The sequence below is a fragment of the Staurois parvus genome, unplaced genomic scaffold, assembly GCF_062004578.1.
Source record: "Staurois parvus isolate SC_StPar_1 unplaced genomic scaffold, SC_StPar_1.0 ptg000130l, whole genome shotgun sequence".
In the NCBI taxonomy this organism is placed as follows: Eukaryota; Metazoa; Chordata; class Amphibia; order Anura; family Ranidae; genus Staurois; species Staurois parvus.
In genome coordinates, this window is record NW_028317926.1 from 4,779,405 (window position 1) to 4,793,166 (window position 13,762).

The 13,762-nt window shown below is 41.3% G+C and overlaps 1 protein-coding gene across 1 annotated transcript in view; it reads right to left on the reverse strand.

Moving 5' to 3' along the window:
- The window catches only part of NPHP3 (nephrocystin 3), a 125,446-nt gene that overhangs the window by 63,600 nt on the left and 48,084 nt on the right, over positions 1-13,762 (reverse strand). The window contains exons 9-12 of the mRNA XM_089672535.1: positions 11,197-11,271; positions 9,557-9,721; positions 7,724-7,827; positions 5,803-5,917 (exon numbers count right to left, since the gene is read on the reverse strand). Coding sequence (XP_089528661.1) covers positions 5,803-5,917; positions 7,724-7,827; positions 9,557-9,721; positions 11,197-11,271 — 459 coding nt within the window. The remainder of the gene's footprint in view (positions 1-5,802; positions 5,918-7,723; positions 7,828-9,556; positions 9,722-11,196; positions 11,272-13,762) is intronic.

Genomic DNA, 13,762 nt, shown 5'->3' on the forward strand with positions numbered 1-13,762 from the left:
ATTCAAACTGATCCATGATCCCTGGTATGCGATAAATAGGCCCAACACCGTAGTATGAGAAACATCCCTATATCATGATGCTTGCGCAACCATACTTCACTGTCTTCATAGTGTACTGTGGCTTGAATTCAGTGTTTGGGGGTCGTTTGACAAATTGTCTCTGGCCACTAGACCTAAAAAGAACAATCTTACTTTCATCAGTCCACAAAATGTTGCGCCATTTCTCTTTAGGCCAGTCAATGTGCTCTTTGGCAAATTGTAACCTCTGCAGCACGTCTTTTTTTTCAACAGTGGGACTTTGCGGGGGCTTCTTGCAGATAGCTTGGCTTCACATAGGCGTCTTGTAATTGTAACAGTACTCACAGGTAAATTTAGACCTTCTTTGATCTTCCTGGAGCTGATTGTTGGCTGAGTCCTTGCCATTTTGGCTATTCTTCTATCCACTTGAATGGTAGTTTTTTGATTTCTTCCACGTCTTTCAGATTTTGGTTGCCATTTTAAAGCATTTGCGATCATTTTAGCTGAGCAGCCTATCATTTTCTGAACTTCTTTATATGTTTTCCCCTCTCCAATCAACTTTTTAATCAAGGTATGCTGTTCTTCTGAACAATGTCTGGAACGACCCATTTTTCTCAGAATTTCAGAGAGAAATGCACTGTAACCAGCATGTACAACATTTGCTGCCTTCCTTCCTTAAATAAGGGCAATAATTGCCACCTGTTTTTCAAAGAATGAATGACCTCACTAATAGAACTCCACACTGCTATTATTTTGAACATGCCCCTTTCAATTAGTGATTCAATTACACAGAATCAGCAACATGCATGTCACGACTGTTGGGTCTGTTGGATTTCTATTACTCTACTACACCTGCTAGTAAATTATTTGCCATGTAGAAATATCATTTCTACCAAAAACAGTGATTGATCAGGTTAGTGATGTCTGACTGCTATTATTTTGAACACAACTGTATACACACACACTGTTGTGTTTAAAATAATAGCGGTTCAACATCCCTAACCTGATCAATCACTGTTTTTGGTATAAATTATATTTCTACATGGCAAATAATTTACTAGCAGGTGTAGTAGAGTAATAGAAAACCAACAGATCCAACAGTCATGACATGCATGCTGCTGATTCTGTGTAATTGAATCATTAATTGAAAGGGGCATGTTTAAAATAATAGCAGTGTGTTCAATTAGTCATTCGGTCTGTGAAAAAACAGGTGTCAAACAGGTGGGCCTTATGTAAGGATGAAGGCAGCAAATGTTGTACACGCTGGATATAGTGCATGTATCTCTGGAAATCTGAGTAAAATAGGTAACTGCAGACATTGTTCAGAAGTACAGGGTACTTTGATTAAAAAGTTAATTGGAGAGGGGAATACATATAAAGAAGTGCAGAAACTGATTGGTTGCTCAGCTAAAATGCTCGCAAATGCTTTAAAATGCAAACCAAAACCAGAAAGACGTGGAAGAAAAACAGAAAACTACCATTAGAATGGATCAAAAAATAGCCAAAATGGCAAAGACTCAGCCAATGATCAGCTCCAGGGTGATCAAAGGTCTAAACTTAGCTGTGAGTACTGTAACAATTAGAAGACGACTATGTGAAGCCAAGCTATCGGCAAGAAGCCCCCGTAAAGTCCCATTGTTGAAAAAATTACATCCTGAGGACGTTACAATTTGCCAAACAACATAGTAACTGTCCTAAAGAGAAATGGCACAACATTTTGTGGACTGGTGAAAGTAAGATTGTTCTTTTTGGGTCTAGGGGCCGCCAAACACTGAATTCAAGCCACAGTACACTGTGAAGACAGTAAAGCATGGTGGTGCAAGCATCATGATATGAGGATATCTTATAATATGGTGTTGGGCCTATTTATCGCATACCAGGGATCATGGATCAGTTTAAATACATCAAAATACTTGAAGAGGTTATGTTGCCTTATGCCAAAGAGGAAATGCCCTTGAAATGGGTGTTCCAACAAGACTACAACCTCAACCACACCAGTAAGCAAGCAGCATCTTCCAGACCAACAAGATTACTTTTATGGAGTGGTCAGCCCAATCCCCAGACCTTAATCCAATAGAAAATTTGTGGGGTGACATCAAAAATTCTGTTTCTGAGTTAAAACCAAGAAATGCAGAGGAATTGTGAAATGTAGTGCAATCGTCCTGGGCTAGAATACCTGTTCACAGGTGCCAGAAGTTGGTCAACTCTATGCAACACAGATGTGAAGCAGTTCTCAGAAACAAGTTATACAACTAAATACTAGTTCAGTGATTCGCAGGAAAGCTAAATCATCCACCATTTTTCAGTTTAAACAGTATGTTTGAGTTTGTAAAGAAAAATGCAGATACTGCTATTTTTTTTTTAAAGCTCAATATTCCTTTTTCTTCACTTTTGGGAACGTGAACAAATTTGAAACACTTTTTTCATGTTTTGATTTGGAATAGACTCCAAATTGCTCCCAATGCATTTGCGTGTATGGAAATAACAGCTAATATATAAAAAAGTGAGTGGAGCTCAAAATATATTAAACACACTGCTATTATTAACAAAACTGAATAAATATATATATATATATATATATATATATATATATTATATATATATATACACACACACAGATACACACACACATACAGATCTAACTGCAGAGAATGAGCCACTGATTTTTAACAGCAGTAGGGCAAGTGATCTGGCTGCAGCAGCATTATCCAGCATTTCTTCTCTATGGCTGCAGCCTCAAACGTGCATATTGATATCTGATCTCAGTCTCCCGTTTCCCTGCTTTGGAATCTCCCCTTCTGTCTTGATGATCTGTACGTGAGGTGTTCTCTACTGTGGATTTCATGACTCTTCACTGTCCTGATGACAGATAATTAAAATCACTGTTATGTGTACTAAGAGGGAGGTAGATGGTCTCTATAGTTGCTGGAAATGGGAGTACCTACTATTTGTTGATAGTGGGAGTATCTACTGTTTGTTGCTGCTAATGGGAGTATTTATTGCTGCTTCTAATGGGAGTATTTATTGTTGCTGCTAATGGGAATATCTACTGTTGTTGTTTATGGGAGAATCTATTATTTATTGCATATGGGAGTACCTACGGTTTGTTACTAATGGGAGCATGTACTGTTGCTACCAATGGGAGTATCTACTACAGCTAATGGGAGTATCTAATGTTGCTTCTAATTGGAGTATCTACTGTTATTGATAATGGGAGTATCTATTGTTGCTTCTAATTGGAGTATCTATTGTTGCTAATGGGAGTATCTACTTATGCTTCTAATGTGGGTATCTACATTGTCTGCTAATGGGAGTATCTATTGTTGCAGCTAATGGGAGTATCTACTGTTGTTGCCAATGGACATGGACGGCTGCCTGTGTTCTAGCAACCGATGTTAGCGATGTAAGCCAGCATGTCCTGATGCTTATAGATAAAAACTTCCAGCAGCAAAATAGCCAATACCATTTTCTAGGATGCTTTTATAAAACCAAATGGACAGGAAACCCAGGGCACAGCATATTTCACAGAGCCTGCCTTCTGAACCATAGATATTCTGAGAGGAGGGGTTTCAGGAGGTGGAGTGAGTACAGGAATCACAGTTTGCTGGCAGCAAGGTACCATTGGTTATGTCGTCCTTAGAAACTGAAAGTAAACAGCTGAAGAGAAGCTGCAAAGAATGCAGGGAATCCAGGATGTTGTGGAAAGAGATGCCCAGCAGACAGGCAGCACTCAGAACATGAATAAATGTTTATGCAGTGATATGTAGTGCATAGAATGTAAAATAACCTCCAAGAAACCATTTAACTGCACCTATAGTCAACGTTTAAAATCATTATACTCTTATTCACAATGAATTTCAATTCTTTATACTCTTATTTTATTAATCTGGACGATCCTGAAGATTGTAAATTACTTTGTGAAGATCCCAACACATTTACTTTCTTTTTATTGTGACACATATTCACTATGCGCTGTGGGTAGGCACTGCTGTGTCACTCATTTCACAGAACCTGCCTTCTGAACAACAAGTTTCAGGATGAAGAGTCAGTACAGGAATCACCGTTTGCAGGTTCTTAGAAATTAAAAGTAAACAGCAGACAAGAAGCTTGGTCAGATCAGATTAAATTTCTCTACTACTAATGCAAGCACATGTGACATGATAGAAGCATCCAATGCAGGTCAAGTAAACTAATCGCCGTTAAAAAATAGGTTTTTTTTCTTTCAATATAAAAAATAAATAAATAAAAATTGACATACCGTATTTGCCGGCGTATAAGACGACTTTTTACCCCTTAAAAATCTTCTCAAAAGTCGGGGGTCGTCTTATACGCCGGTATAACATGACATGACACTTTTTAGGGGGGCGGCGCGGTGCCGCCGCCGCCCCCCCCTTCCCCTAACGGAAGGGACACTAAGTACAGGGGTGGGCAGGGGCTATTTCTTACCTGGTTCCGGTCCCACGACGATCCGGTCCAGGAAGCGCGGCTGCGCCTTCAGTTCGGCCACTGGATGTTCGCGCGGCTGCTCGGCTCCGCCTCCTCACCAGCGATTGGCCGCCAGAACTGTAGCTCAGGAAAGGCACACAGGCGGCCAATCACCGGCGAGAGGGTGGAGCCGAGCGGCCGCGCGAAAATCGAGTGCAGGACCAGCAGGTAAGTGGTCAGTGTAGAGGTGCTGCTGCAACCACATATGCTGGCTGCAGCAGCACCATACGAGAACAGAGTCAGCAAGTGTCAGTGGGAGGAATAGTGCCCCATCATTGGTGTCACTGATACCAATGATGGGGCACTATTCCTCCCACTGATACCAATGATGGGGCACTATTCCTCCCGCTGATACCTATGATGGGGCACTATTCCTCCCACTGACACCAATGATGGGGCACTATTCCTCCCCCCCACTGACACCAACGATGGGGCACTATTCCCCCCCCCCACTGACACCAACGATGGGGCACTATTCCACCCCCCACTGACACCAATGATGGGGCACTATTCCACCCCCACTGACACCAATGATGGGGCACTATTCCTCCCCCCCACTGACACCAACGATGGGGCACTATTCCCCCCCCACTGACACCAACGATGGGGCACTATTCCACCCCCCACTGACACCAACGATGGGGCACTATTCCACCCCCACTGACACCAATGATGGGGCACTATTCCACCCCCCACTGACACCAACGATGGGGCACTATTCCACCCCCCACTGACACCAATGATGGGACACCATTCCTCCCACTGACACCAATGTTGGGACACTATTCCTCCTACCGACACCAATGATGGGGCACCATTCCCCCCACTGATACTAATGATGGGACACTATTCCCCCCACTGATACCAATGATGGGGCACTATTCCCCCCACTGATACCAATGATGGGGCACTATTCCTCCCATTGATACTAATGATGGGACACTATTCCCCCCACTGATACCAATGATGGGGCACTATTCCACCCACTGATACCAATGATGGGGCACTATTCCCCCCACTGATACCAATGATGGGGCACTATTCCTCCCACTGACACCGATGATGGGGCACTATTCCTCCCACTGGTGTGCACTGGAAGAGGGGTAGTCTTATACGGCGAGTATAGCCCAAACACTACATTTTAGCAGGAAAAGTAGGGGGGTCGTCTTATACGCCCAGTCGTCTTATACGCCGGCAAATACGGTACATAATAAATAACAAGAATATAGGTTGTGTGTGTTTGTATGGTTTTCACACCTCCTGCCATGTACAATGACCAGCTGATAAAAAGAATATTACCTTGAGAGTCAGTCTTTTTATGATCAGTGCTGGCTCTGAGCTGGTAGACATTGGTTTTCCAACAAAGTGATACAACATCAGAGAGTTTGGTGAATGCTTCTGCTGAAGCTGAATCCTGTACATAGAAAATACAGCCAGTCACTGGGAGCTTAAACTGCTGACCTGATCATTGTTCATACTGATTCTATAGAAAAAAAACAACATACCATTATAGCACAACAAAGCAAAAATCACACACAGTGGCATTTTGTAAAACTGCTTGCATCAGAAGAATATGTTAGATGCATTTAAAAAAAAAGAATGCTAAACTACAACAAGTTTACATCTGGGTCAGTAATTTATAACCTTTGCATTATAAAAAGAAGTCAATAGTTATTTTTCTGTATAGCAAAAAAAAAAAAAAAGGAATAAAAAAACATGTTCTTATTTGGTATACTACTGTGACCTTAGTTTAAAGATGACTGGATATGTATTCCATATTAAGTCTCAGATCTCAAATTTAGCAATAATGAAATCAAAGAAAAAAATATAAAGGACTAAGGATTTTAGCTTCTTAAGAGGTTAAAAAAGTGGATCATTATAACTTTCATGGATGTGCATTATAACAATACAACATACAAAAGCTATAGGCTAAAAAACAAGACCTTTACAGACATTATAATACAAAAGTCTATGACTGGGGTTTACAGCTTTACTCCAGCCTGATTCTTTTTTGTTTTGGATAGATCATAGAAGAGTTAACATTTCTGGCATGTTTTTATTTCTGTCTGTGAACCCATTTGAGAAACTTTCCCTTACTTCCTGTCACTGTGACACTTGCATAACAAATATGGGGTCAGTTATCACTGGGATAAAAGGCATGGACAGTGATAAAAACCCTGTCAAAGTTCTAATGCTGTATATTTTATTTCGGAGGGTACTATACTGTATGTTGGTATCAGGGGCGGACTGACAACTCATGGGGCCCCCGGGCAATAGGGGATCATGGGGCCCCTGTGTCCTTGCCCAAACTAAAAAAAGCCAATGAAAAAGGTACCAGGGGCATCTCATGGGGCCCCCTACTGACCCCGGGCCCTCGGACAGTGCCCGAGTTTCCAAATGGTCAGTCCACCCCTGGTTGGTATATGCTGTTAATTAATTTTAGGTAATATTTATTACTTTTGGGGAATGGAGTTATTTATTTATTGTACTTATGTAGCACCGTTCATTTATCCAGTGCTTTACATATTTATTATATTATATATATTATATTCACATCAGTCCCTGCCCTTAAGGAGCCTACAAATTAAAGTCCCTAATGCACATTCATACCTTCACATACAAGGACCAATTTAGACAAGATCCAATTAACCTACCAGCATGTCTTTGGAGTGTGGGAAGAAACCAGAGTATTCGGAGGAAACCCACACAGGCACAGGGAGAACATGCAAACTCCAGGCAGGTGGTGCCATGGTTGGGATTCGAACCAACAACCACAGAGCTGCTAGACTGAAGTTCTAACCACTTAGCTACTGTGCTGGTACAAGAGGTGTTTTGTGTTTTATTTACTACTTGTATGCAGTTTTACTGTGTTTTCATCTCTACTGTTCTTTTCCTTATGTTTAGCATTGGGAAGAGCGGTAACAACTTAATTTCCTTCTATACGTTTGTATTGTAGTATGATAATACATTTCTTGAATCTAACCTTTACAAACTCTACTAAAAATGTGTCTGTTCTTGTCCCTACTGGAGGAATTTCCCATAATTTCCTCTCTGAACAGAACACAGGGAAAATGTCAACAGGACTACAGACAGCAACAAAAAAGCTAACCCCCTCCTATTCCATCCATCAATGTTTTGGTTGGACCTGAGCAAAAATGTACTGCACGATCATATGTAACTTACAAAACACTATCAGGCACATAGGCAATAAAGGACATACCATTTTGATAGGAGAAGAGATTTCCCTGAGCCTGGTCCTCCTGTTATAAGGAGAGGTGGAATAGGAGCTGGAGCAGCCACCAAATCATTCAAACGATCATAATACTGACATAAAAAATATACAGTTACACATTGTGAGTAAAAGAAGAAACATCCATTCTAAAATCAAAATCACCGGGACAGAATTGTACTTAATAAGAAATGAATTAAAAACATGGACTAGAGTAAAAAATTTAAAAACACAACGTTTAATAATCATTTCTCCCTAGGTAGAGATGTATTAAAGTAGAGCTGAATGCAAAACTTCTTTCATTTTTGATAGAGTGCGGCCATTTGGTTCCCATTGAAGAGATTTCCCTTCAGTTCCTGTCCCATGGCCACAACAGGAAGTGGGAGAAAATCCATCCAAAGAGAAAAATCCATGGTCACCAGAGCAAGTGTACCATTGGATGATTCCCCTTCTATTCCTGTTCTTTTGGGATTTTCTTTCACTTTCCCTTTCAGTGATCATGGTCACAGGGCAAATAGAGAGCATGAATCTCCCTAAAGGGGATACAGACAGCAAAAAAAAAAAATCTGACAAGTGTTCTTATCCCTATCCATTCTGTGTAAACGTTTGGGTTGTGGCTGGGGGCATCTCTGCATGCTCATCCCCGAGCTGCTGCTCTATGCGTCTATAAGACACAGAGCCAAAGCTCGCCCCGCCTTCCTCTCTCTCCTCATTGGCTCACTAGCTGTGATTGACAGCAGTGGGAGCCAATGGGCTCCCTTTGCTGTCTCAGCCAATGAGGAGAAAGACAGCAGAGGCTTTCGAGAACATCGCTGGATGGGAGGGGGCTCAGGTAAGGATTGGGGGTGGCTGGGGGGGGACGGGACTGCTGCACACATAAAATGCATGCAAGATAAAAAAAACTTGAGCCTTTAGAAGCACTGTTTATCATCTACTGTATCTGAACAAAATACTCAACTGTAGAAGGTACAAGATGGAGCCCACAAGCAAACTAAACTAGAGCCTTTCCCCTGCAATGCTCCTAGTGGCAGAAATGCATCTTTATCTTGTTTTAAAACTGCATTGAGAAGTACAGTGTTACTTGAATTGTATTCCAGGATTTGCTTGTCATCAGCTTAGGGAACTTGCAATAATTTGCAAGTCTCAGCCAATGAGGAGGGAGAGTCCCCAGACAGTAGAGGCTTTCCAAAACATCGCTGGATGGGAGGGAGCTCAGGTAAAGATTGGGGGGGGGGGGGGGGGGCGCTCCACACAGAAGGTTTTTTACCTTCATGCATAAAATGATGAAGGTAAAAAACCTTGAGCCTTAGAAGTACTTTGTTTATCATCTACTGTATCTGAACAAAATACCCAACTGTAGGAGGTACAAGATGGAGCCCACAAGCAAACTAAACTAAAGCCTTTCCCTTGTAATGCTCCTAGTGGCAGAAATGCATATTTATCTTGTTTGAAAACTGCATTGAGAAGTACAGTGTTACTTGAATTGTATTCCAGGATTTGCTTGTCATAAGCTTAGAGAACTTGCAATAAATTAAAACTTTACATAAAGTCTCAGAAATCTTTCATTACTGTCTTCATGTTATATAGTTTGAATACCATGTCATTGACATATTATTTATCATTGTTAAAGAACATGTTCCATACCCTTTTTTTTAAATTTCCAAAAAAAAATAAAATGGCTTTGGAAAAAAAATGTAAAAAACATTTTCCCCCCACATTTTCCCTTATTTTCCCTAGGCCTTCAAACCTCTAATCAGAAGAGACCTTTCCGTTATTCCCCAGGGAGCTTAGATTATTTAAATAGGCGAAGAAACCTGAACTCACTTTATCAAACCCGAGCTCACATATTGAATGAGAAGCATGCTGAAAAGCCTCCATCTGCTCCTGCTCATCATGAACATCCCACAGGACATCTCCAAAATCATCATCTTCCTGGATTGCTGTATCATCCTTGGAATCAGGGTCTGATATTTCAGCAGCCAACAAATCCTGCAGAGAGAAGGCACATCTGCTACTTATAATGTAACACTACAGTCTAAAGTTTTAGATGGAGTAGGTAAGGGTTAAAAACCGCTATTAGGTTACATTTTTGTGTGATGTGTCCTGCTAGGAAGATTAACCTTCACTTCCTGTCTTGAAAACGCAGCAAAAAGTGAGAAAAAAAAATCTTCCAAAACTGCGGTGAATTCATGTCATAGATGTTGTCACCAGAACATTTCTCCATTGGAAGATTTTTCTGCATATCTTGCTGTTGTGACAACTACAATTTTGGATTTCCCCTCACTGACAACGAGGACAAATAGAGGTCAGTGTGTCCACCTCTTCCTATCCAAAACTAAAAAAGTTTTTCCTTTACATATAAAATGAATTATCAAAACAATAGATTAAAAAAAATGAAACTAGACCTTTTTTGTGCAGCCATGAAAAATGTGGCTTAGAAACTTAACCACTTCCCGTTCAGCCCGTGTATATAAATGGCCAGACAGCAGCAGTGCAGGAGCGGGTTGCCGTTCATAAACGGTGCCCGCACTTTAAGCCTGTGCGCGCTCCCTGGGAGTGCACAGCACCGCGATCCGGCGCCCGCTGTGTCCGAAGGAACACCGATCGCTGTGCGGGACCTCTGTGTGAGGTCCCGGTTCATGTGATCCCTGATTGGCCAATCAGCGATCACATGAATAGTAGTAAGCAAGATGTCGCTTCTGACATCATTGCTTGCTACTAGTGAAATCTGTGAATGATCACAGAGGTCACATGGTACAAGGCTATTCACAACAGGCTTGTACCATGTGACAAGCTGTGACCAATCAATCACAGCTCACGCAGTATTTCTCAATGGCTGCAAGAATAGTCAGAGAGAAGAAATGATTGCTATTCTACAGCCTTTATGGGTATAAAAGCAATCAGTGTAAAAAAAAAAAAAAAAATCTTTTTACCACAAGTAGTACAGTGTCACTATGGTGACACTGTACTGCTAGGGTGACAGTATATTAAAAAAAAACCCCATAAATAATATAAAAAAAAAATAAAAATGTAAAAAATGTTTTTAAAAATTATAAAATTTTTGGTTATAAACTAATTTGGGTTATTTTTTTTACTAAAAATATAGCTGAATATATTTTGGACAAGATTTATTAAGAAAGATTATTTATTTGCAAAATGTTATAAGAAAAACACTTTTTTAAAAAAGTTTTGAACTTTTTCATTTATATAGCCAAAAAAATAAATACCATCAAAATAAAGTTTTATCGGTCTCAAGAAAATGCTAAAAAATTCATATAGGTACAGTGTTGCATGACCATGCAATTGTCATTCAAAGTGTGATAGCACTGAAAGCTGAAAATTGGCCTGGACAGGAAGGGGGTGAAAGTGTCCGGATTGGAAGTGGTTAAAATGAATGTTATTAAGAGGGTACAGTGCAACAAAACACTAAAACATAAAAACACACAACCAATGAGCCTATATACCTGTTTTATGATCTTTTCTACTTGACAATAAGTCTTATAAACTCCTTCATCAGGATCTCCGCTGTGGTCAATGATCTGGAACATACACGCAACATTTACAGTATAAAAACACTTTGTAGTAGAAACTCCTGTATACTGCAGCTGAGCAGGGTCTAACATCAGAAAGTTCATCCGAAGCTAATCAAGAAATTAAAAAGTGCAGACAATACAGAAACTGCTGGTTGGAAGATATGGGTTAGTGTAGGGCTTGAAATTTCCACTTGCCTGCTTGCATTTGGCTAGTGAAAATAGCATGGGGACGAGTGTGTCCCAGTGCTGCATCGGAGGGTGGGGTGCGGGTGCAACCAGCAGCACCAACCTGCCCTGAGCACTGTGTTGAGTTGGGGGGGGGAGCGCAGTTTCACTCCTGTCACAGGGAGCAGCTGCTGACACTTGCTGGAGGGAGGACTAGGCTTTCTCCTCCCTCCTGCCTGCAGGGGGCAAAATACAGTTGGCACTAAGGAGTGAAGGCAGAGTGTCCTTCCTCTCTCCCCTTGTCATGTGACTTATCACATGACCGCAGGAGGGAAAGAAGGAGAAGCTGCATTCACAAGAAGATCTGTGAGTACAAGGGTGAAGGGTGAGGTTACATTAATGGGGACACCTGATGTAAAGGGGGGCTCTGTTGGGAACACCTTATATAAAGGGGGTCAATGATGGGAACACCTTCAATAAAGGGGGACTCTGATGGGGACACTTTATATAAAAGGGGGACTCTGATGGGAACACCTGATGTAAAGAGGGACACTGATGGGAACACCTGATGTAAAGGGGGACTCTGATGGGAACAACTGATGTAAAGGGGGACTCTGATGGGAACAACTGATGTAAAGGGGGACTCTGATGGGAACACCTGATGTAAAGGGGGACTCTGATGGGAACACCTGATGTAAAGGGGGACTCTGATGGGAACACCTGATGTAAAGGGGGACTCTGATGGGAACACCTGATGTAAAGGGGGACACTGATGGGAACACCTGATGTAAAGGGGGACTCTGATGGGAACACCTGATGTAAAGGGGGACTCTGATGGGAACACCTGATGTAAAGGGGGACTCTGATGGGAACACCTGATGTAAAAGGGGACTGTAATGGGGACACCTAATGTAAAGGGGGACTCTGATGATGGGGACACCTGATGTAAAGGGGGACTCTGATGATGGGGACACCTGATGTAAAGGGGGACTCTGATGATGGGGACACCTGATGTAAAGGGGGACTCTGATGATGGGGACACCTGATGTAAAATGGGACTCTGATGATGGGGACACCTGATGTAAAGGGGGACTCTGATGATGGGGACACCTGATGTAAAGGGGGACTCTGATGATGGGGACACCTGATGTAAAGGGGGACTCTGATGATGGGGACACCTGATGTAAAGGGGGACTCTGATGATGGGGACACCTGATGTAAAGGGGGACTCTGATGATGGGGACACCTGATGTAAAGGAGGAATCTGATGGCGACACTTATTTTAATTTTATAGTTACATTGTTTTATGTTAACCACTTGCCCTCTAGACTCTATTAAGCTATTGCTGTTATGTTTAAATTGACATACTAAAGCTATGTTATAATTGCTGTTTTGTAAATTTTGGACTCTTTATTCTAAAGAAAAATGTAATTTCATAAGCTTTAAGGAGGCGTGGTTGGGGGCAGGGCTGGAAGCGGGGTTGGGGGACGAGCCTGGGGTGGGGTTGGAGGCAGACCTGGGCAAGGTTTGGTGGGGAAACTGGTGGAGAATAAGGTTTTTGTCTGGCTAGTAGGTCTAGACTTGAAATTTTAAGCCCTGGGTTAGTGTACTTTGTTCATCATCCCTACTCTCTCTACTGTATTTTTTTTTTTTTACTTCATAAGCTCACATATGTCCTCTAGGTCGTTCATGTGACCCTCAAAAGGTGGTTCACACACCTTCTGTAGATAATGATAGAAAAAATCTTCCCTAACACCCTGGACTTGGCCTGTCAGACTATGCAGAGGGGCATTTAAATAGATCTTAGCACAGACTTTTATATACATTTTTAAAGCTACATTTGGGCTTTATTCTAGCTACATGGTTTTTTTCTATTTTATCATTTTGGGTAGTATGGGGAAGAGTTATGAAGATTAGAAGAGTATGTATTCGTTGAATGATTTCTTTACTTGTATAGAAGCTAACCCCTATGGCCTAGGATTTTCTAAATCGACTGACACTCACTCAGTGAATATTTTAGATTTTAATATTTTCTATGAGAATGGAAGATTATTTACTAAAACTCACTTCAAAATTACTGATCGTAATGGTTACATTCTGACTTCAAGTTGTCATCATCCCCTTTGGATTAGTGGTGTCCTTAAAGGGCAATTTTGTCGGATTAGGATAAATTGTTCAAGATTGGAAGATTACATAGCACAATCTGAGATGATTAAAGCACGTTTCATTGAGAAAGGATATGATCCTGATAAATTAGAAAAAGTTCAATTTGAAGTGAGTAAAGGGTATATAGGAGGTAAGAGAGTGAATAAAATTCAGAATAAGCAGAATG